The sequence below is a fragment of the Euphorbia lathyris genome, chromosome 7, assembly GCF_963576675.1.
Source record: "Euphorbia lathyris chromosome 7, ddEupLath1.1, whole genome shotgun sequence".
Classification (NCBI taxonomy): domain Eukaryota; kingdom Viridiplantae; phylum Streptophyta; class Magnoliopsida; order Malpighiales; family Euphorbiaceae; genus Euphorbia; species Euphorbia lathyris.
Genome location: NC_088916.1, coordinates 75,713,540 through 75,734,864, shown reverse-complemented (window position 1 = coordinate 75,734,864; position 21,325 = coordinate 75,713,540). Strand labels below are relative to the sequence as shown.

At 36.4% G+C, this 21,325-nt stretch overlaps 3 protein-coding genes across 3 annotated transcripts; all 3 read left to right on the top strand.

Annotated features, from left to right (window-relative positions):
• Nucleotides 1–486: 486 nt before the first annotated feature.
• Nucleotides 487–7,961, top strand: LOC136201396 (fluoride export protein 1-like). The gene is made up of 6 exons (XM_065992061.1): nt 487–768; nt 3,190–3,258; nt 3,356–3,454; nt 3,567–3,759; nt 4,867–5,264; nt 7,696–7,961. Exons 1-6 carry the CDS (start codon nt 493–495, stop codon nt 7,906–7,908), a joined length of 1,248 nt encoding a protein of 415 aa, XP_065848133.1. The 5' UTR covers nt 487–492; the 3' UTR covers nt 7,909–7,961.
• A 4,332-nt stretch (nt 7,962–12,293) lies between these two features.
• On the top strand, nt 12,294–13,590 carry LOC136200843 (glycine-rich protein 2-like). The gene has a single exon (XM_065991319.1). The coding sequence runs from the start codon at nt 12,645–12,647 to the stop codon at nt 13,296–13,298; it is 654 nt and encodes a 217-aa protein (XP_065847391.1). The 5' UTR covers nt 12,294–12,644; the 3' UTR covers nt 13,299–13,590.
• A 2,028-nt stretch (nt 13,591–15,618) lies between these two features.
• Nucleotides 15,619–17,559, top strand: LOC136200842 (uncharacterized). The gene is made up of 3 exons (XM_065991318.1): nt 15,619–16,462; nt 16,535–16,717; nt 16,800–17,559. Exons 1-3 carry the CDS (start codon nt 15,683–15,685, stop codon nt 17,148–17,150), a joined length of 1,314 nt encoding a protein of 437 aa, XP_065847390.1. The 5' UTR covers nt 15,619–15,682; the 3' UTR covers nt 17,151–17,559.
• Nucleotides 17,560–21,325: the final 3,766 nt, after the last annotated feature.

Here is a 21,325-nt window from a genome sequence, read left to right as displayed (position 1 = left end):
TAAAAAGCATGATTTTTTTTTGTTAGAATGAATTATTATGCAATTGGCGCAGAATAAGAATAACAATATCCGTGTTTTATAATAGTGTGTGGAATTGACTCAATTTGTCAACGTTAGGAGTAAAATTACTTTTAAATTTCAATATTAAAAATAAAATTATTCCGACCCAAATATCAGAGGTATTTTTACAATTTAACCCTAAAAACACCTTAACAAAAGGTCACTCGTGACAACATTGATTGAAAAATTAAAATAGTCACCATCATAATTGACTTGCATTACTTTTTAATAAAATTAAAAATATCTAACCATTGACTTATGTTAGCCCACCACACTAAATAAATTAATTAATTAAACTATATACTATTTATATATATTTTTTTGTCCTATAATGTAGTTTCCTTTCTATATATACATACATACATATACATGCATCAACAATAAATACATAATGCTTTTTTAAGACACAAAGAAAGAAAGAAAAAAAACAGTATGAGTAGTGATAAGAATGATTCAGTGAGAAGTTCATATGATTTGAACGGTGATGATGAAGATATGATTGAAAGTGAAAATATATCTACGGCTGGTGATCTTGGCGATAGGGCTCTCAATAGCAACAGACGGACTGATCCGACGGTGGATATTTTGGATGCAACTGAGAACGGATCCATTGTAGAATTCAATAAACTCACATCTTTTCCATTATGGACCTCTTTTAATTCTTCTATCATGCCACTCCCACTGCCACAAACTCCAACACCTACAAAGGTCACACTTTCTCCCTTGTATTATTTAGTTTCAAGGCGGCAAATTACACCCATGTCCAAACTTTACCCGTTTTAATATTGTGACCACTAAACTTCAATTCTTAACAGTATAATCATTGAATTTTACATTTTTTTAATACCAGTGACTACTCAACGTCTCAAAACGACCATTGACGGTTTCAAAATAAAAAATCCGAAGAGTTAATGATATTATAAGGAACTTTAATTCTTGAAAATTTTTGTTTTGAGGTCATTTAGGTATTGTTTTGTTAGGAGAGAGAGTGAAATTTTAGAGAGATAAAACTCCAAAAAATTTGATTTTGGAAAATAAAAAATGTGATTTCATAGTAAATATCGTTCTGAATAACTTTAATTATTGAATATTTTCATTTTGATATCGTTAACGGTCATTTTGAGGATTTGGTTAAAGTTCAGTGGTCATCAGTGTTAAAAAGTGTAAAGTTCAGTGGTCTTTCCGTTAAAAATTAAAGTCCAGTGGCCATAATATTAAAATGTATAAAGTTTAGTGGTCATGGTTGTAATTTACCCATTTCAAAGAGAGAGGGATAAGAGGAAAATTTAATCCTAACTTATAAATTTAATCATAATAATTTCAAACAATATTAATTTTAGTCTAGTATTACTGAAAATTGGAAAGGACTGATTTGATTGTTATTTTGAATTTCACATCGGACCCGATAAATTGAAACAGCTTCATACATTTTTCATTGGTTTTTGTAACTACATAATAACATAGTAAATATTTTAGACCGTTTGATAAAAAAAAATTGTGATGAATTTATATGTAGCAGATTCGATTTTTAGAATTTTAATTGAAATTTTGTAATTTTGTTAGTAATACACTAAATATCTTAGACATAATTGATATTTGGAAAGTATGAAATGACAGTTAAATATCAGTCAAACCAGTTTTTTAATTTTCGATAACGTATGGTTAAAATTGATCTTATTTGAAAATATTAGAGTTAAATTTGTATCATTTCATATGTTAAGACTAAATCTGCATTTTTCTTAACATATTAGAGCTAAATTTGGTTTTTATCGCAAAGAGAAATAAGCATCAAAACATCTGCTGAAGCTACGTATACAATTACTTTATCGTAAATCAAATTTTAAGTGTCCGTTTGTTTTCAATTTCGAAACTGCGTTTTGCCTTTTAAGTCTAAATAAGAGACAAAAAGTGTTTAGTAAAAATTTGGAACAACTGATTTTTACAGAAAAATCAACTAATATCTGCTATCTATCAGTAACATCAAACAACAAACAGCTAATAGTAGTAGCAAACAGGAACAAATGAAATAAACGAGCCCTAAGTATTGTCAACTTTAAAGCTGAGTTGATATTTAGGTAAAATTGATTATGTTAGCCAAGTTCAACAGTCATTTTAACCTTTAATTCATTTTTGATAGGTTTGTTTTAGTTTTTCCGAGTAACATTTAGTGTTTTACTCTAAATTACATTAAATATAGCGTTTGGTTATATTTATAAAGCAACAACTTTTAACATTTTTTTTTATAAATGCAATACAGTTTTGAAACTTCTCACGAAAAACTCATTTTTTGAGGGTTTTATAAAAAATTGTATGTATTTATTTAATTTTGATAAAATTATCATTCTTATCTCTAGAAAATATGTTTATTTTTTAAATATATTCATATCTCTACAATATTATTGTCGAATGAACAAAATTTACTCCATTTAATAAATTATTATTTAGATTATTTTTATTAATTTATGTATTATATTTTTTTTTTTTTATAATTTGTTGGTTAATTTTAGATACTAACAAAGTTCATCACAGTTTTATTATTAATAATTAATAAGCTAAATAACAAACAGTTAATAATTGAAATGTATAATATATCGATCATGTAACACACGATCATAACACGAAAATCTCATTTGACATCCTAAAAGTGAATTACAAATAGTCATTTTTTTAAGGCTTGCAAATAGTCTTTTTTAATTTAAATTTGTAATTTAAAACAAGGGTTAATTAGAAATAGAGGCTATAGTTATATGATTTCCAAATGGATATTTATGGTATTTTTCTTTACAAACATGACTTTTGTGATTTGTAAAATTTTGTATTTTTTTATTTTGCTAAATTTGACCTATAACGACCTAAAAATTTTACAATATTATGTTTGTAAAGAAAAATACCATAAGTATCCATTTGGAAACAAATTGATTTATTTTTCCCGGGGTCTTGACCCCTCGGTGTACCTAAAAAAAAAAAGGAACAAACTGATTTATTAATTTAAAATTGTTCATACAAGGACATTTTATTATTTTATTAAATTTTCACTTACTCTAACATTTGACTAACATAACACTAAAATAATATGGACGAATAATCTAATTATATAATTTTTTTGTGGTTTATTTGATGTTTGTGCAGGACAAAGAGACACCAAGATTGGAGTATATATCATGTCTTATATATCTATCTTTTTTTGCTGTTCTTGGGGTAATATTTATAGGTGTAAATTATGTAATTTATATTTATAAATTGATTTATACTAATATTATTTAAACATGTAGATTATTAATTAACTAATTTGCAGGTTTTAGCGCGATATTTAGTGATGAAATTTTTCGGGCCGACTGTCGCTGGCGTGACGAGTGAAAACTCCCCAATATATATCGGTCTTCCGTGTAACATGGTATATATCTCTTTCGATAAGGGTCCTCTCCGGCTCGAATGTTTGGAAATGGAATCAAATTAATTATATTGAATTGAGTATAATTAATGTAAATATTTTTGAATTTGATTAGGTTAGTTCGTTCTTGATGGGATGGTTGGGAATTGTATTCAGAGATGAAATAGCAGGTTTATCAGATCATCTTGCTATTGGATTAACGACTGGTTTTTTGGGCAGTTTATCATCATTTAGCACTTGGAATCAGAAAATGCTTGAGCTTTTTGTTAATGGCCAGTATGTTTTCGCCTTTGTCGGTTTTCTTTTAGGTAATCTTCGTTATTCTTTTTACGTAAAATTAAAAAAAAATGTACTTTTATCGATTTTATAAGTAGAGAAATGTGGTATTATTTTCTTTTATAAAAAACAACACGTGCTTTAAAAAAATTAATAACACCGTTTATTATTATCGTCAAGTTAATATGACAAATCATTAAATCAGCACAGCATATCATCAAAAATTAATATTTTATTATTTACGTCGGTAAAATCAACAAGTAAACATAGTTACCTCGGGATGTTTTTAATTTTAACCAAACATTGTTTGAAGTAAAATAACCAAAATAAATTATAAAAAATATACTTTTTTTCAAAAAAAAAAATGTTTTATGGGTAAAGTTTTATGGGTAAAGTTTTATGGGTAAAATATGTTTTATGGGTAAAGTTTTAAAAAAAATGTTTGTGTTTTTATGTTTTGTCAAACATGTATTTTGTAAGTTTTTTTGTCCAAACGGATACTTAGATTTTCGTTTTGCTAAAAACGATCATATTTTATTTTGATACTATAAAAATGCTTATTAACGATCTCAAAATGAAAAATTCCAAAAATTAAAGTAATTTATTTAGTACCAGATTTATTATGGAACTAAATTTTATTTTGAAAAATCATCATTTTCGGAGGTTTTTCTCTCTCCTCGCCAAATGATCTCAAAATTAAAAAGTTGATCAGAATATCATGATGTCTTTGAAATTTTCAATTTTGAGATTGTCAACGAAATTTTGATTTTGAGATCCTTGTTTTTTAGCAAAGCAAAAAAATCTCAATCTCGATTTGGAAAAATAAAATTCTATAAATACCTGTTTGATAAAATGTAAAAACACGTATATTTTTTTTACTGTACCCTTGATTTATTGATCATGCTAATATGTCATGTTTATTTGTTGACGTAACATATTAGACTAGATAAAATTGTGTTAATCAAATTCTTCTAATTTTTTTTAACGGTGTAAAACACATTATCTTTTTACAACGAAAAACCCAAATTCTCTACTTATAAAAGCGTGAAACTTCGTAACTTTTTTCCTCTTAATTCCATGGGAGACTAAAATTGAATTTTCCTCCCATTAATCCTGTATAAAATTTGTCTAAATTGCAGGATTTTTCCTAATAGCCTATTCAATAAGATTGGGGATAGGGACCGCCAAGTGTTTGAAAGAAGTCGTGAAAGAAAGAACAAAATATAAAACCGGCAGCTTCGGCTGCAAATTCAAGCATCGACATCTAGTGGTAATGGCCGTTTTGTTAGTAATGTTGTGCGTTTTGTGGAGTGTGAGTGGGAAATTGCTCAAAAACGACTTCGATAGCGAAGGCGGCTCGTTATGGATGGCTTGCTTAGTCGCCGCACCCGGCGTGTGGATTAGGTGGTTCTTGGCTAGGCTTAATGGGCGCGGTTTAGGAAAAACAAGGCAGCTCAAATGGGTTCCTTTTGGTACTCTTATTGTCAATGTTTCTTCGGCTACTATTATGGGAGGACTCTCTTTTTTGCAGAAAGAGGTAAAAAGTTCTATAATTTTTAGAGAATTAAGAGTTAAAATTGTGCCGGACATGATCAGTTTAATCTAGACCTGGGTCTGGGCCGGACTCAGACCGGATCTGTCGGGCTTTTAGTAAAATCTGACGAGTTCAAGTCCACCCCAGTCCGCAATAAATTGAGTGGGACTCGGGCTCGGACTGGACTCAAACCTAAAATATGAATCCCAAACCCGCCCGATCTAAGCCTATCTGTATATTTTAAAAAAAAATACAATTAAAATTTCACACCAACTTTTCTTAATAAAAAAATAGTACACACAACACAATACTTAATAAATTTGAAAAAATTCTAATAAACTAATTATCTATTGGTGGTAAGATAAGTATATATATCATCTTATAAAAAAATAATTAATTTATATTTTTTTATAAGATGATATATATAAATTAATTAATTAATTTATATATATATATATAGTATACCGGGCCGGACTGGGTCGGATCGGGCCTCATATAGTCCAAGCCCAACCAGTTTCTGGCGAACTTATATGGGTTTGGGCTTGGGTCGGGCCCGACACCAATTTCATGTGTCCAAGCCCGACTAATTAGGCTTAGACCTGGGGGGACGGGCAGGCTTGTCGGCCCATGGCCATGTTTAATCCAAATTAAAGTTTAGACCTACTACATCACCAATTTCTTAAATTTGCCCATAAAAATATATTGGTTCTTTAAATTTGCAAGTGTCTCACCGGTTTTTTTAACTTTATTATTTTGTATCACTAATTTCTTGAAGTTGTCCATAAAAGTGTATTAACTCTCTGAACTGTAAACGTTTCTTACCAAGTCTCTAAACTTAACAACTAAATACAAAAATCTATTAAACCTAAATTCTAAAAATACATTGGTAATTTTTTTTCCTCTCCTACCTTTCAACTTATTATAAAAGTTGGTATTACAGGTTTGAGAGATCGAATAAATGAGGATTGAGAGTTAGTATTATGGTTTTTGTATTTAGTTGTTACGAATAATCAAGTTTAGGAAGTTGGTATAACATTTATAAAGTTCAGGGAGCTAATATACTTTCATGGACAAGTTCAAGAAGTTGGTGATACAAAAGAGTTGGTAAAAAACTTGCAAAGTTTAGATAATCAATCTACTTTTATGGACAAATTCAGGGAGCTGCTAATATTTGACAAATAGTTTAAATTAACAAATTTTTAAATATTAAAACGGATTGTATTTCAGTTAATTTGTCAAATATTATCAATTTCGGAACTAAATTGACACTTAAACTTCAATTTAGAATAAACTAGTTGTATTTGTCAACTTTCAGGATGATTTTGACCCTTAATTTAATTTTTTTTATTTTAAGAGGTCAACTTCATAAATCTATATTATTAGATATTACATATTGCTTAATCAGCGAGTTATATGTAACTCTCATATTTTTAGGTATATATTTTTAAGTAGATGGAGATGTTGCTCATAGGATTAAAGCTGGTTGGTCGAAGTGGAAGAGTGCTACGGGTTTCCTTTGTGACCCCGGCATGCCTAATAGTTTGAAGGGGAAATTCTACCAGACGGCAATTAGACCAGCATTGTTATATGGTACGGAGTGTTGGGCAGTGAAACACTGCCACATCCATAAGATGTCGGTGGCGGAGATGCGTATGTTGAGATGGATGTGTGGTCATACGAGAAAGGATCGGGTGAGTAATGAAATAATTAGGACAAAAGTAGGGGTCACATCTATTGAGAATAAAATGAGAGAAAACCGACTAAGGTGGTTTGGCCATGTGAGACGTAGAGCGCTTGATGCGCCGGTTAGGAGAACCGAAGAGTAGCAAAGGGATGTAGTGGTGAGGGGTAGGGGAAGACCTAAGCAAACTTGGAGGAGGGTGATCGAGAGTGATATGAGTTTACTGGGAATTGAGGAAAATATGGTAGTGGATAGGACGGAGTGGAGGGAGCGAATTTGCGTTGCTGACACGACTTGATTTCACGGTTTTATATGATGGTTCATGTTAGCCGACCCCGAATCATTTCGGGACTAAGGCTTTGTTGTTGTTGTTGTTGTTGTTGTAGGCCTATTATAACTCGGTATTCAATACTAGATCACACATGAATATATATTTTCGGGATAATATCCAAATTTGTATTTATCGTTTTCTGAAAAGTACACATTTACTCCTAACATACGAAATGATACAATTTTACCCCTAACTTTTTACCTCTGACAAAAGACTTGAACAGACAAGTTTATGCTATTTAAAAGTAAATTCTAAACCCACTGAATCTACCTAGAAAAGTCAATTGCCCACTTATATTTTGAAAACGTCATACTTATCACTCTAAACTTGTTTAAGTGACTCATTGACATTCTAAAATCCTCGTGACAGCGCAAGATTAGATTTCAGACAAGTTGAAGTGTTTACACTTGTTATTGTTGTAGGTGGAAGAAAAGAAATACCATACAATATTGATAGGAATAAAGCTTGGATTTTCAGGATGTTTAAGCACAATATCTGCTTTCATTGCTGAGTACAATGCCATGGAAGAAAGCTCCAAAAATTGGAGAGCTTATGCTTATGCTTTTACTACACTTCTTCTTTCCTTTGTATTTGGAATTCTCATTTATTGTGTACCTATTTGGACTAGGACTTAATTATTATTAATTTATAACAGCATTGGAGAGCTTTATATGCGGGATTATAATTGATCGAGAGTTTAATATGTTAAATTAAAAAAAATTAAGGTCTCAATCCACCAAAATCTGAATGATCAAAGGTTTCAAGACATTTTTTACCTCTATAATAATGTTAACACGAACAATTTGTGCTTGTGCCCAATAAAATAACATGCTTCGTTGGATTTAAGGGTTAATTACATATAAATGCTCTGCGGTTTCACCGACTTGTAGATGGATAACTGTGTTTTTTTTTTTTTTGCAAACGTCACCTTATGGTTTGTAAAATTTTGTATTTGGGTTCACTTTGTCAGAATATGACCGATAATGACCTCGAAATGAAAATTTTCAAGAGTTAAACGATATCTTAGACAACTTTAATTCTTACTTTTTAGGTTTGGGGTCATTTATGTATTGTTTTTTTTATAAGAGAGAAAATTAATGTTTAAAAAGAGAAAACTACAAAAATGATGATTTTGAAAAATTAAAAATATGGTTCATAGTAAATATGATATTAAACAACTTTAATTTTTGAAAACTTTCATTTTGAGGTCTTTATCAGCCAAATTTGGCAAAGTAAAAAAATGCGAAATTACGTTTGTAAAGAACAATACCACAGATATCATCTGCAAATCTGTGTAACTATAGGGCATCTACTTGTAATTAACCTAGATTTAATTAAAAATTACAGATTTTTTGAGATTAAGCATTAAAGACGGAAAGTTTCGTCAACGATGTTAAATTCGTTACCGATACTAAATACAATATAATTAAATTATCGACAAAAGTTTGTTTAGCGACGAAAATAGTTGATGCAACTTGATTTAATAATATCACGTTGATATTATCGGTTTTGTCCAAATCTAACATTTTGGACCTCACGGATTTAAAACATGTCTACATATATTAATAATTCATCTTATTTAATAAGTTTTAATCAGTTTGTCAACTTCCAATTCCAATGTATGATTCATTTCATTTCTGTTACCATTGTTATCATTGAGTGTCGCTACTTGCTCAAACTTTTTACCTTGCTACCATCCACTACGGAACGGATCATTATAGGTCTAACAACTTATCTTGGTACGTTCTTGAACCACATGTTGTATGTGAAGAGTCAAATCTGATACCAATTTTAACAGTTTTTTCCAATACCATATATATATATATATATATATATATATATATATATATATATATATATATATTGGCCATTTTGACGCAAATCCAACACCTTGGATTAGGGGTGTGCATCGGTTCAAAACCGAACCGAAATAATCGAGTAGCGAAATTATTAAAATAATTGATACCGATACTGAACCGACTAGTATGTAAAACCGAAACATAACATAACAAACCAAATTAGTTAAAATATAAAAAAAATAAATAAAAATTACTATATTTCCTTAATAAATTTATCTTAACAACAAACAAATTTGAAATACTTCCAAAACATATCTCAACAATATTTTAAAAAAAAAAAACTAAACTTGTAACATCTAATATATGTGTATATATATAAAATAATGTAGAACGTGTAATTCGGTGCGGTTCGGGTTTTTTACATTCTTTATTAAACTGAAACGAATATCAAAATGCACCTAAAAACTCAAACTAGCGCCGAACCGAAATGTCAAAAAAACCGAACCGAAAAACCGAATTCAATCAGTTCGATTCGGTACGCGATTTAAACCGGACCGATACACACCCCTACCTTGGATCTCACGACTTGAAAACTCACCTACATATATTAGAATTCCATTTTACTAATAAATCTTATTAATCACCATCTTTCCATTTCCGATATAATATTCAATTCATTCTTATTTCATTACTATCCTTTAAGATAGTTTTTTTTTTTTTTTTTCTCAAATTTTCTACTCCGACACCACCGCCCAATAACTCCCATATCCCTCCTCTGAACATGTTGCAAAATTCTATGTGATGATGAAAAGCCCATGAGTGTCTGACAAAATAATTCAATCAGATATGAATTGAATTGGTTGGAATTCATACGATGTGGGTTGGTTCAGTTATCTTACATTTATTGATCAATTAAATAAATCCTTGAACCACTCAAATTTTATTACTAACTGTATACTACTATAATATTAAATGCAGGTAACATTTTTTATCTTGGTAGATTGAGATCTAAACTCCGCATTGAATCAATGACAGATAGAAGGGGATATATGGAATGCGTTGCCTCGGGCAATGACGGATTCAAGATGGCATTGGAAAATATATATATGTAAAAAAACTTTATAAGCTGTGTATTTTAATTGATTATCAGTTGGTAAGTTATTGTTGGTAACATGAAATTGATGTCCGATCCGGTCCGGCACAAGCCGTGTAAGCCCGTCAGAAACTGGGCGGATTTGAGTTATATGAATTTTCTATCGGTCCGGTCCGGTCCGGCCCGATATATATATTATAATTTATAAATATAAATTAATTATATTTTTTTAAGAAAACTTGGTGTAACATTTTAATTGTATTTTTTAATATACAGATTGGCTTTGACGGGTGGGTTTGAGATTCATATTTTAAGCCCGAGTCCGGCTCAATTTATTGCAGGCTAGGATGGACTTGGGCTCGTCAGGTTTTATTAAAAGCCCGACAAGCCCGGCCCATGTCTAGATCTACTGGAGAGTACATAATAACTTGAAAGCAAAATGATTATACGCCATAAGTGATTGTGACATACCTAGGGTTTTGATCCTCAGGCTATTTATATATAATTATGTACTTGAAAAACTCATGCTCTTTATATGTGTCAGCTTCTAATTGGCCTCAAATTCTTCCTTTTATATCATTCTGCAATACATAGCTTGATTTAGGAATTAGAAGCGTGCCTTTGGAATCCATAATAGCCATTGGTCCACGTGTCCTTTTAGGCAGCTTCCTAAAGAAGATTTCATACAAGTGAGTCTTCATAATCTCTTTTCATATAGGCATTTAGATCATACCCATATGTTAGATTCGGTTGGACCTTTGTACGAGCCCGTGTATTTTACGCTATATCAGATGTTCCTCTAACTTTCGAATAAGCTCTTTTAGGGTTTATTTTTCCGATGAAATGATACCAATGCTGATCAAACACATCTGACTAAGTGATGTCACTTCAGCATATCATGTGAGCCGTCTTTTTAACATCTCATCATTATATTCTAAACCGCTTTGATTACCCCAAAGGTTAAAATATTAATGACAGAAAACTCTTCACCATCTTCCCCTTGATTATAAATTGAAGGAGCAAGTTGCTTCCAAGTTCCTCTATCTTCCTGCCTTTACGTCTACAATATCTAACATGTAAGTTTTCCTTCTACATTGCTTTTCTCTTTTTATTTCTTTCTTTAAATGGATCCTAAACCTCAAAAAGCCAATTTGAAAAATATCCAGCTTTCAGTCGTGACTCAGACTTCTTCCTCTTTGCCTTCTCAAAAAATTGTAAAGATTCGTAAAGTGAATCTAAAAGTCCCTGCTCAACCTTCTACTATGATTGTTGAGCATCTCAGAGCAATTGAAGAACAACATGCTTGACTATGGAGAATGACTATTTCCCTTCCTCGAGAAAATGAACGAGCCAATCTGCCTCCTTCACCTAAATTGGGTATGTTTGCCCAATATTTTGATTGAGAAATAAGGTTTCCCCTACCTAACGGTGTAGTAGCAATGTTGAGAAATAAGTTTTTAATATATAAAGATTGGTTTAATTTAATGAATGACATGGGGGTTCTCGGTGCGGTCCTTTAAGGGTGCCAACATAGTTGGGATGTCTGAAATTCGTGCCTAGTCCTCCGTTTTCAATTAAAAAAATGAATGACATGGAGAACCAGATGCTTCTAATCATTTTCCCAAAAAAAATGAGAATTATTAATAAGAGAAAGAATTGATATTTTAGTATATTTTTCATAAATTTAATGCAAATCAATCATTTGCTTAATATATGTGATTTGATAAAAAAAAATTTGACAATTATTTTGAAATGGAGAACTACTTTATATATAGTTAAATTTATCATTTTGTTAAATTTTTTTTATTAATTTAAACTTTAATTTGAAATATAAAGTTCAAAATTTATGATAAGAAATAATTTTTTTTAATGATATACAATTTAGAGACATTTTTTTTCTTTCAATTTTTTTTAGAGACCATTAGTATATTTGATCCAATTAATACACTTGCATCCAAGATATGATCATGATTTTTCTTTGGATATATGGTTTGCCAATTTTTCTCTAATAAAATTATTAAAAATAATAAAAGTCAACATTATCCTATTTTCATTTATATTTAATAGTAGTTATAGGAAATTATTTGTATGGATCAATACAATTGAATACATTATCCAACTAAAATAATAAAAATAAATAAATAGAAGGAGGAAAAAGAAAAAGTTTTATAATTTTCTAGTTCATGGATTTCAGATAAGGACTAAAAGGATATTTGGCAATTTGGCAGAGATCAGTCAAACCTTCTGCTACGGATAAACCTGAAACGCTTCTTAACCGCACGATCCGAATCTCAAATCAGTGATCACCGTCCGATCTCCACGAATCTAGTCCCCGCCTTAACCATCTCAAAAAGCACCAAAATCCCCAAATACTCTGACACGCGCAGGCAATTCCTCAACGCCGGCAACATCAGCTTCATTCACTGACCAAAAGCGCCGACGAAGAAGAAGAAAGTTCTAGATTCTTCTAGAAGCTTTCATGGAGGAGAGTAAGAGATCCACTGGCACCGTCAAATGGTTCAGTGCTCAGAAAGGTTTCGGTTTCATTGCTCCCGACGACGGCGGCGAGGATCTATTCGTTCACCAAACATCAATCCAATCCGATGGCTTCCGTACACTCTCCGAAGGCCAGCCGGTTGAATTCGCAATCGATTTCGGCGAGGATGGCCGCACCAAGGCAATCGACGTTGTCGGCGTTATCAGATCTCGCCGCGCCCCGCGAGGAGGACGCGGAGGCGGAAGCGGGAGAGGATTCTACGGTGGAAGAGGCAGAGGAGGTAGAGGAGCCGGCGGAGGCGGAGGAGGAGGTTTTATTAGTGGCCGCGGAGACGGTGGTTATGGAAGAGGCGGCCGGGGAGGTGGCCGTGTATATGGTGGCGATGGTGGAGGCGGAGGCGGTGGTGGCAGCGATGGGGCGTGTTATAATTGTGGGAGATTTGGGCATTTAGCGAGAAGTTGCTACCAAAGCGGCGGAAACGAAGGAGGAGGCAATAGGAGATACGGTGGTGGTGGAGGCGGAGGCGGATACAGCGGCGGCGGTCGTGGAGGAGGCGGCGGCGGTGGCGGAGCATGTTATAATTGCGGGGAAGAAGGGCATTTTGCGAGAGATTGCCCTAGCGGTGAACAAAACTAGAAACTGCGAGTGGTTAATTGATTCTTTGTGGATTGTTTCGTTTTCGAGATTTGGTGAAAGCGTCTGAAAGCGTATGAAATTAGCCGGAGAAGATGAAGCAGAGCAGAGGCGCTAATTCACCACGTGTTTCTTCCTGATTGGGTGGTTTTTTTGGTAATGTTGTTAATTGTTTGCTTAATCTATAGTTTTTATTTCTTAATCTCTCTCACTATTTTCTCATTCTTCTTTGTTATTTGCTTCACATGAAATTCATCATTTTACATGTTCTATATGAAATTAGTGATTTTTGCCACTTCTTTCTTTCTTTCTGATTATATCACCACTGATTCGGGTTATCGATATCAAAATCGCGTTACATTGTTTATATGCTCTATATCATTAGTTACAAATGATAACCGTGTTAATCATTTCGTGTAAGTCGATTGTCGGTCATTTCTTTTAGAAATTTTTGATGGGTGAATATTTTTTGTTTGGGAGTTGAATGGATATTAGAATTTTAGGTATTACCGAAGAAGATAATTCGACATTTGAAAACGATAGCTCTATTAGATTTTTTTTTGGATAATGTCTTTGCTTTTTTCTATTTTGTGTGGATATATTATTTTGTACTCTTGCAAATTTTTATGCATGACTTCATTAAATTGTGAAGTTTTTAAATGTATAGTTATTAAAGACATGTCTAATGTTCCAGATGGACAAGGTACTAGATTGAGTGCTTTAGCATTACAAAGGTTGGTGCTATCACTCAGAATGACCACCAAGGTGCGCTTTTGTGCAGCTAGCCGCGGTTATAAGTGGGTGCATCTTATGGTTTTTCCTTTAAGGTTTTAAAAGAGTAAGATAAATGTATAATATCCACTACCTGACGTATAAAACAAGCAATGAAAAAAAAAGACAGATTTTGAAGAAACGCACACATCATTACAGGAAAAAAAAAGAGAGAAATAAACAAATAACGAGAAAGAAAAGAGAGAGAATGAGCATACAATAGATAAAAGAGAAGAGAGAAAGAAGCAAGCAACAGTACAAATTGATATTTAAATGTTATCCTATACAATTTTATATATTTTTACTTTTTAATGTGGTTTGTGTCGCTTACGATATATCCGCGCCTTGTACTGGTAACAAGTGGAGAAATTCTGATCTGCTTCCGTCCCTGTGGGGGCGTCGTTGGGTTCGACGGGGGAAGCTCCGATGCCAAAGTCGGTAAGATGAATCAAGGAAACCAACTGAATTGACAAAGGTTGTGAGAATGTATACCTTGATAGCCTAGGGGATCGGGTTATATATAGCTGGGAAGTTATAACCTCCAAGTAACTAGAAAGTCTCTATTAATGCTTCATTAATGGCGGTTATGAGTTATCACTAACTTGGCGGTTAGCTAATTAATAACCCCTTAATGATCTTTTATGGCCGAATTGGCGGCCAGCCGTTATAGTGGCGAATGGAGAGATTCGCCCTATAGGTCCGCCAGCGGGTCTCTCAGAGCTGATCCGTGGAGATCCGCCTGCCGGCTTCCCTTTGGGGATCACTACGTGGCGTACTTTGAGGTGAATATCCCTTTTGGTCTTCGGGATAATATCTCGATGTTATCAGAAGCCCCCCCAAAATGCTCTTAAAGTCCTTTAGGGCTTTTGAACTTCCGCGCGTCGTCATAAACATTTGCATTAATGAGCACGCTGTTCAATGCCAGTGGATGATCAACACGTGTAGTGGACACACTGTCCCAGGAAGGAGAAAACTTTCTTCTTCCTCCCCTGCTTTCTCTTTCTTCCTCACTTCTTCGATTTTTCTCTTTTGCTCGAAGCTTTTTCTGGGATTTCTTCAGAGTTTCGCATCAAGCTTCCGATTTCTCATGTAAGTTCTTCTTTTGCTTAACTTTTTCCTGGATGTTTAGAAGTTCGTCTTCATCTTCTAGATCAACTTCAGAACTTTTTAATTCAACCTCCCATTCTGAAATAGAAGTTGATTTTAGTTGGACCACCTCGTCATCGGAGAACTCCCATTCTTCCGAAGACACGATTAATTCCGATTTAGCTGAGTTTAATAACTCGGCGCGTAATCATTATCAAACTCGTTCCACTAAGAACCCAACCCTTCTTACTTCTGTCTCCGACGCCGTTCCGTTCGGTGCCCATAGGTGGTTTCCGGGATCAATGGCCTCTTCTTCGATTCCTCCTAGGAAAAAGAATCCCCGAGCGGAGTCCACTCCGTCTCGTATGAGCGTCGCGGATCTAGTGGGTCTGGTGAATCGCTTTCCCTGGATTAAAAACTATGAGACTCAGCTTGCCGCATCTCATCAACGTCCTTCCTGTCCACCTAGCGGCTTCCTTACAGTGTACTGCAGTCACGTGGAGAGAGGGTTCCGACTTCCTCTTCCAAAGATGATGGCGGACATCCTCTCTTATTTTGACATCACAGTCAGCCAGCTACATCCTAACTGTTGGTTGGACATCGCTTTAGACTGTTATCTTGCCTCGAATTTAGGGGTTGTATATACGGGCCGTACCTTTAGAGCTTTTCACAAACCCTCAAAAAGGAAGTCCGAATCCTATCTTACGTTCGCCAAATTCGGGGTATATTCGCCTTTTAGCGACAAAATGTCCAATGTTCATTGCTGGGATGAGAGATTCTTCTACGTGAAGATAAAAGACGGCGAACCACTGGGTTTTCCTTCAGTTTGGAACCCCAGGCCGCTACATATGGCGGGTGACATGCATATCCTAACGGATAGTGATGAGAAGGTAGCGGAGCTCATGAAGCAAATCAAGGCGGATGCATGGACATATGCGGATGCCTTAGCCTTCATGATGAGTGATATCCCATTGATTCGCCGGGAAGGGGATCAATTCATTTACTCAAAGATTACGCAATTTGACCAAGGTACCTTTCATTTCTTCATGAACCTTGATTATTTTAATGTTTTCTTTGGCAGGGGTTTATCTAAGGCCAATCACGCTCTTGCAGAGACGCGTAGGAAGTTTTTGGAGGCTGAAGCACGCAAGAAAGATCAAGCGGCGAATCCTCAGACTGTTACTGGCAAACGTCCTGCGGAAACAGGGGTTGAGCCGCCGTTGAAGAAGAGGAAACCTAACACCACTGGAGTTCCTAAGCTTATGGCGGATGTCATGAGGTCCGCCAGACCTGCTGGGGAGATTGCACAGGTAGGTTACCTTTGATTTCCATTTGTTCATCAAGCTCTGGACCGGAGTTCTGACTCTTTCATGTTTGTGTAGACGGCGAAGCCCGATATTGGCGGATACTGGTCCGCTAAATTAAGAGCCCAAGGTTCTTTCGAGAACGAATCCATCCTAAATGATTTGGATGAGGCCTTGGGTCAGGTGGGCGAAGTGCAGAGGAACTATAACCAGATTCCTGGTTCAATTCATGCCCAAAAGGGGAAGACGGAGCTCCTTTCGGTGAGTTTCTTTAGAAAGGATGCAGTCAATACTAGTTCCTTAATCCTTTTTGCCTTTTGATTGAATCGTTTGTTTTTGACAGTTGTATGCTCGCCTACGTACCATGGAAACTGAGCTCCTTCAGAATGTGGCGGATAAGGCAACTATCGAGAGATTAGAGAAAGAGATAGTGGAAGCCAATTCTACTATCGCTTCTGTTAATGCAGGTCTTGCTTCTGCGAATGCAAACCTTGCTTCTGCCACAGCCGCCTTAGTTCTCAGGGATGGGGAAATTAAGAGTTTAAAGGCAAAGATTGCATCTGATGCCAAAAGCCATGAAGACGCCCTTGGAGAAGCTGAATACACGGCGGGTGTGCAAGCTTTTTATTACGGCGAGATGCTTATGGCGTACTTCTCCTTGGCGCATCCTGAGACTAACTTCACGGATCCGTAATTCGCCGTCCCCGAACCAGAAGATGTGGCGAAGTTTAATAAAATGCCAGACGCTAAGGAGTACCTCCGTGATTACGTTCGGAGATGGATGAAGGAGCCTGTGGGAGAAACCAAACCATCCACCACGGTCACATCGGATGAGCTTGAAGAAGTGCCCCCCGAAGCGGATGCAGAACCAATTCTGATCAGACTCTTCCCCTTGGTTCCACATCTTCAATGGATAAGGAGGTATCTCCTGATGGCGTGTCTGCGGATATGGAGAAGGAGGATCCCCAAGCAAGCGCCGTGGGCAAAGAAAGCGCAAAGGAGGATGCTCCTATTATTACTTAGCTTGCTTTTATTTGTGACATTGTAAAAACATTTTTAAGTACAGTTTTTTTTGATCCTTTATGGAAGCTATGTTATTTTACCTTTACGTTTGCGTAAGGAAATATATATAGGCATCTAGGATTTGAAGTAGGTGGCCAGCCATACTCCATTGTATGAACCTTTGTGAAGGTTAGAAGCTGTTCTATTCCTTCTAGAGGAAGTAAAGCTGCCCAGGGGATCAATTTGCTACCTATCTTTGAGGTGAAATGATCCGCCCGTAGGACTTGTGAATCCTTCTCTGGAAAGGATAAGAGAGTGTAAAGACCTTGCGTCCAATGATCGTTTTAACTCTATTGGAGATTGGGATCCGCCCATAAGATTGATCTTCTTATGTCTTTAAGGCATCAAGGGCGTATCTCTAAGATAGCGATACATTGTAAATGTGGAGAGCGTTGGATGCCCCCCCTTTTTAAGACTGGAATATTGATATTGCTGTAGTAAAAAAGAACACAGATAATAGAACAAATGATGTTTATTAATGGGAGAAATGCCTTATTACAGCAAGTAGGTCTTATAGGTGAGCCTCGTTAAAACCTTTAATAAGAAAAACCACACGGGAAAAAGCTTTATTAAAGGAAAAAGAGTACTCAAGACCGTTTATACACTTCATTTTCTGACAAAATATTTGCGGAGATTTTGGAGGTTCCATGTGCGTGGCAATGTATTGCCCTCCATGTCTTGTATTTTAAATGTGGCAGATCCAATCTTGTCCACTATCTGATATGGGCATGTCCAGTTGAGTCCTAACTTACCCTTGCCTTCTCGAGATTGGATTTTATCAGCCTTACGGAGCACAAGATCTCCCACATTCAGATCCACAAGCTTGGCGTTTTTATCATGGTAAGCTGCAATCCGCTGTTTGTATGCTGCCATGCGTACATAGGATTGATCCCTGCGATCTTCTATCTGATCTAGGTGCTCCCTTAGCCGTTTGCCGTTGTCCTCTTCACAATAAAAGGCCACTCGATCACTGGGGACCTGTATTTCGACTGGGATAACGGCTTTCAACGCCATGAGAAAGGGCGAATGGTGTTTCCCCTGTAGCCGTCCTCGGGGTGGTGCGATAAGCCCATAGAACACTTGTCAGCTGATCCTCCCACTTCTTATCATGCTCTCCCAATCTCTTTTTTATCCCCTTTACGATCGTCCGATTGGTAACTTCAGTCATTCCGTTGGACTGGGGATAATAAACGGAAGCGAATCTGTTCAGGATGCCTAACCCTTCGCAGAAAGTCTTGAATTCGCCACAGTTGAACTGTGTTCCATTATCGGTAATGATGGTATGTGGAACACCGTATCTTTCTACGATGTTGTCTCTGACAAATTCCACCATTCGTTCCGCAGTAATGGAGGAAACAGCTTCGGCTTCTACCCATTTGGTGAAATGGTCCACTGCCACTACCACGTACCTTCTCTGTCGGCGAGTTGGAGGAAATGGGCCAACAATGTCTATCCCCCAGAGGGCGAATGTACGTCCTTCTATAATTGGCTTCTGGAGGTGTTTGGCAGTATGTGATTCATTCGTATGAATCTGACAATTATGACAAGACTCTACCAATTTTTGGGCATCCAACTCAGCCGTGGGCCAGTAGAAACCTGCTAACCTGAACTTTTTCAGGATGGCGGCGGAGGCCTCATGTGCCCCACATGATCCCCCATGTATCTCCTTGAGGATTTATTGTCCCTCTTCCGGTAGAATGCACTTCAACCAAGGATGACTAAAGGATTTTCTGTAAAGGCAGTCATTGATCATGGAGAAATAAGCCGCTCTCCTAACTATCCGCCGTGCCTCTTCTTTGTCCTCAGCTAAGGTTCCATTTTGCAGATATTGGCGGATGACTGATCTCCAATCATCTTCTACTGTTGTGAGTAGAGAAACTTCCTCTGAGGCGAAGGCTGGAGCTATTTTAACTTCAAAGGGACAATCCGGATCCGTCCAGTTCTCCTCACAAGAGGCCATTTTGGCTAAATGATCCGCCTCTGTGTTGGACTCCCTTAGTACGTGAATCAGTTCCCATTTAGTTTCCTTAGCCTCAAGGTGATCCATCAACTTTTTGACTTCCGCTACGTATTTGGCCAGAACCTCGTCTTTTACCTCGTAATTCTTGATTACTTGCTTGACCATTAGTTTAGAGTCACTATAGATCACAATCCGCTCCGGAGTGATTTCTTTGAGTAGGCGTAATCCCAATATCAGAGCTTCATATTCAGCAGCATTATTAGTGGCATGGAAATTTAATTTCGCTGCGTATCGTAATTTTATGTATTGGGGACCCTTGATCACAACGCCTACGCCAGCTCCATCCGCCGAGGAGGCACCATCGGTATACATTGACCATTCTTCTATCGGAGGCTTGGGATGATCTATCCCTTCGTCAGTGAATTCATTCACGAAGTCCGCCAGGACCTGACTCTTTAAAGCTGACCTGCTTTTATATCTCACATCGAATTCGCCCAGGCGGATTGCCCATTCCATCAGCCTTCCCGAAGTGTCTGGCTTCTGCAACACTTTTCTCATTGGTATATTTGTTCGAACCACTACAGTATGCGCCTGAAAATATGGCCTAAGGCGGATTGCCGTGGTTACAACAGCTAGTGCCATTTTATCAAGCTTAGAATACCTGGTTTCGGCGTCTTTTAGAACCTTGCTCACGTAATAAATCGAAAACTGCTGGCCATCCTCTTCTCGTATCATGACCGTGCATACGGCTTTGTCCATAACCGATACATACATGTAGAGGTCTTCTCCCTTCAAAGGTCGACTCATCATAGGTGGCTCCGTGAGGAACCGTTTGATTCCCTCGAAGGCTCTTTTACAATCCTCATTCCACTCGAATGCCTTTTGCTTCTTAATGACCTCGTAAAAGGGCTGACATCTGCGGGCTGAACAAGAGATAAACCTGCCCAAGGCTATGATACGCCCGTTAAGGCGCTGTACTTCTCTGATATTCTGTGGTGCTTGCATTTCTAGGACTGCCTTAACCTTGTCAGGATTTGGGCTAACTCCTTTTTCGCTGATCATGAACCCTAAGAATTTTCCATATGTCGCCCCAAAAGTGCATTTCTCTGGATTCAACTTAATGTTGTGGCGTCGGAGTACGTCCAATACCTCCTTTATATCATCTGCATGCTTTTCAATGGTCGTACTTTTGATGATCATGTCATCCACATAAACAGAATAATTATCTCCTTTACTATCTGCGAATATCTTGTTCATCATCCTTTGATAAGTTGCACCCGCGTTCTTAAGCCCAAAGGGCATAACTTTGAAACAATAAGTGGCTTGGTGTGTTACGAACGAGGTCTTGATTCTATCTGAGGGCTCCATGGGGATCTGATGATAACTTGACTTCACATCAGTAAAGGAGTACATTGCGTGACCGGCGGTTCCATCTACAAGCATATCAATGCACGGCAAAGGATAGTTGTCTTTGGGGCAAGCTTTATTGAGATCTGTAAAGTCAATGCACATGCGGTAAGATCCCCCAGCTTTCTTTACCAAAACGACGTTCGCCAACCACTGAGTGTAGAGCACCTCCTCAATGGCATCCGCCCGCTGGAGCTTGGTGATCTCTTCTTCTATCACCTTTTGTCTTTCCGGGCCATGATTTCTCCGTTTCTGAGCCACGGGAACTGCATCTTTATCAATGTTGAGCTTGTGAGTGATCACGTCTGGGCTGATTCCGGGGAGAATTTCATCCTTCCAAGCGAAGACATCTTCTGCCTCGTGAAGCACTTTGGTGATTGCATTTTTAATTTCATTTTTGAGCCCTTTGGCCATTCGCACTTGCTTTTCATCCGTCATAA

Excerpts from the sequence above, each read along its gene's own strand:
- LOC136201396 (XM_065992061.1), top strand. The coding sequence starts at position 493 with ATGAGTAGTGATAAGAATGATTCAGTGAGAAGTTCATATGATTTGAAC. Across the intron at positions 3,455-3,566 it reads TCGGTCTTCCGTGTAACATG|GTTAGTTCGTTCTTGATGGG; the intron begins GTATATATCTCT and ends GAATTTGATTAG. Across the intron at positions 5,265-7,695 it reads TCTCTTTTTTGCAGAAAGAG|GTGGAAGAAAAGAAATACCA; the intron begins GTAAAAAGTTCT and ends TTATTGTTGTAG.
- LOC136200843 (XM_065991319.1), top strand. The coding sequence starts at position 12,645 with ATGGAGGAGAGTAAGAGATCCACTGGCACCGTCAAATGGTTCAGTGCT.
- LOC136200842 (XM_065991318.1), top strand. The coding sequence starts at position 15,683 with ATGATGGCGGACATCCTCTCTTATTTTGACATCACAGTCAGCCAGCTA. Across the intron at positions 16,463-16,534 it reads CTGCTGGGGAGATTGCACAG|ACGGCGAAGCCCGATATTGG; the intron begins GTAGGTTACCTT and ends ATGTTTGTGTAG. Across the intron at positions 16,718-16,799 it reads GGAAGACGGAGCTCCTTTCG|TTGTATGCTCGCCTACGTAC; the intron begins GTGAGTTTCTTT and ends TGTTTTTGACAG.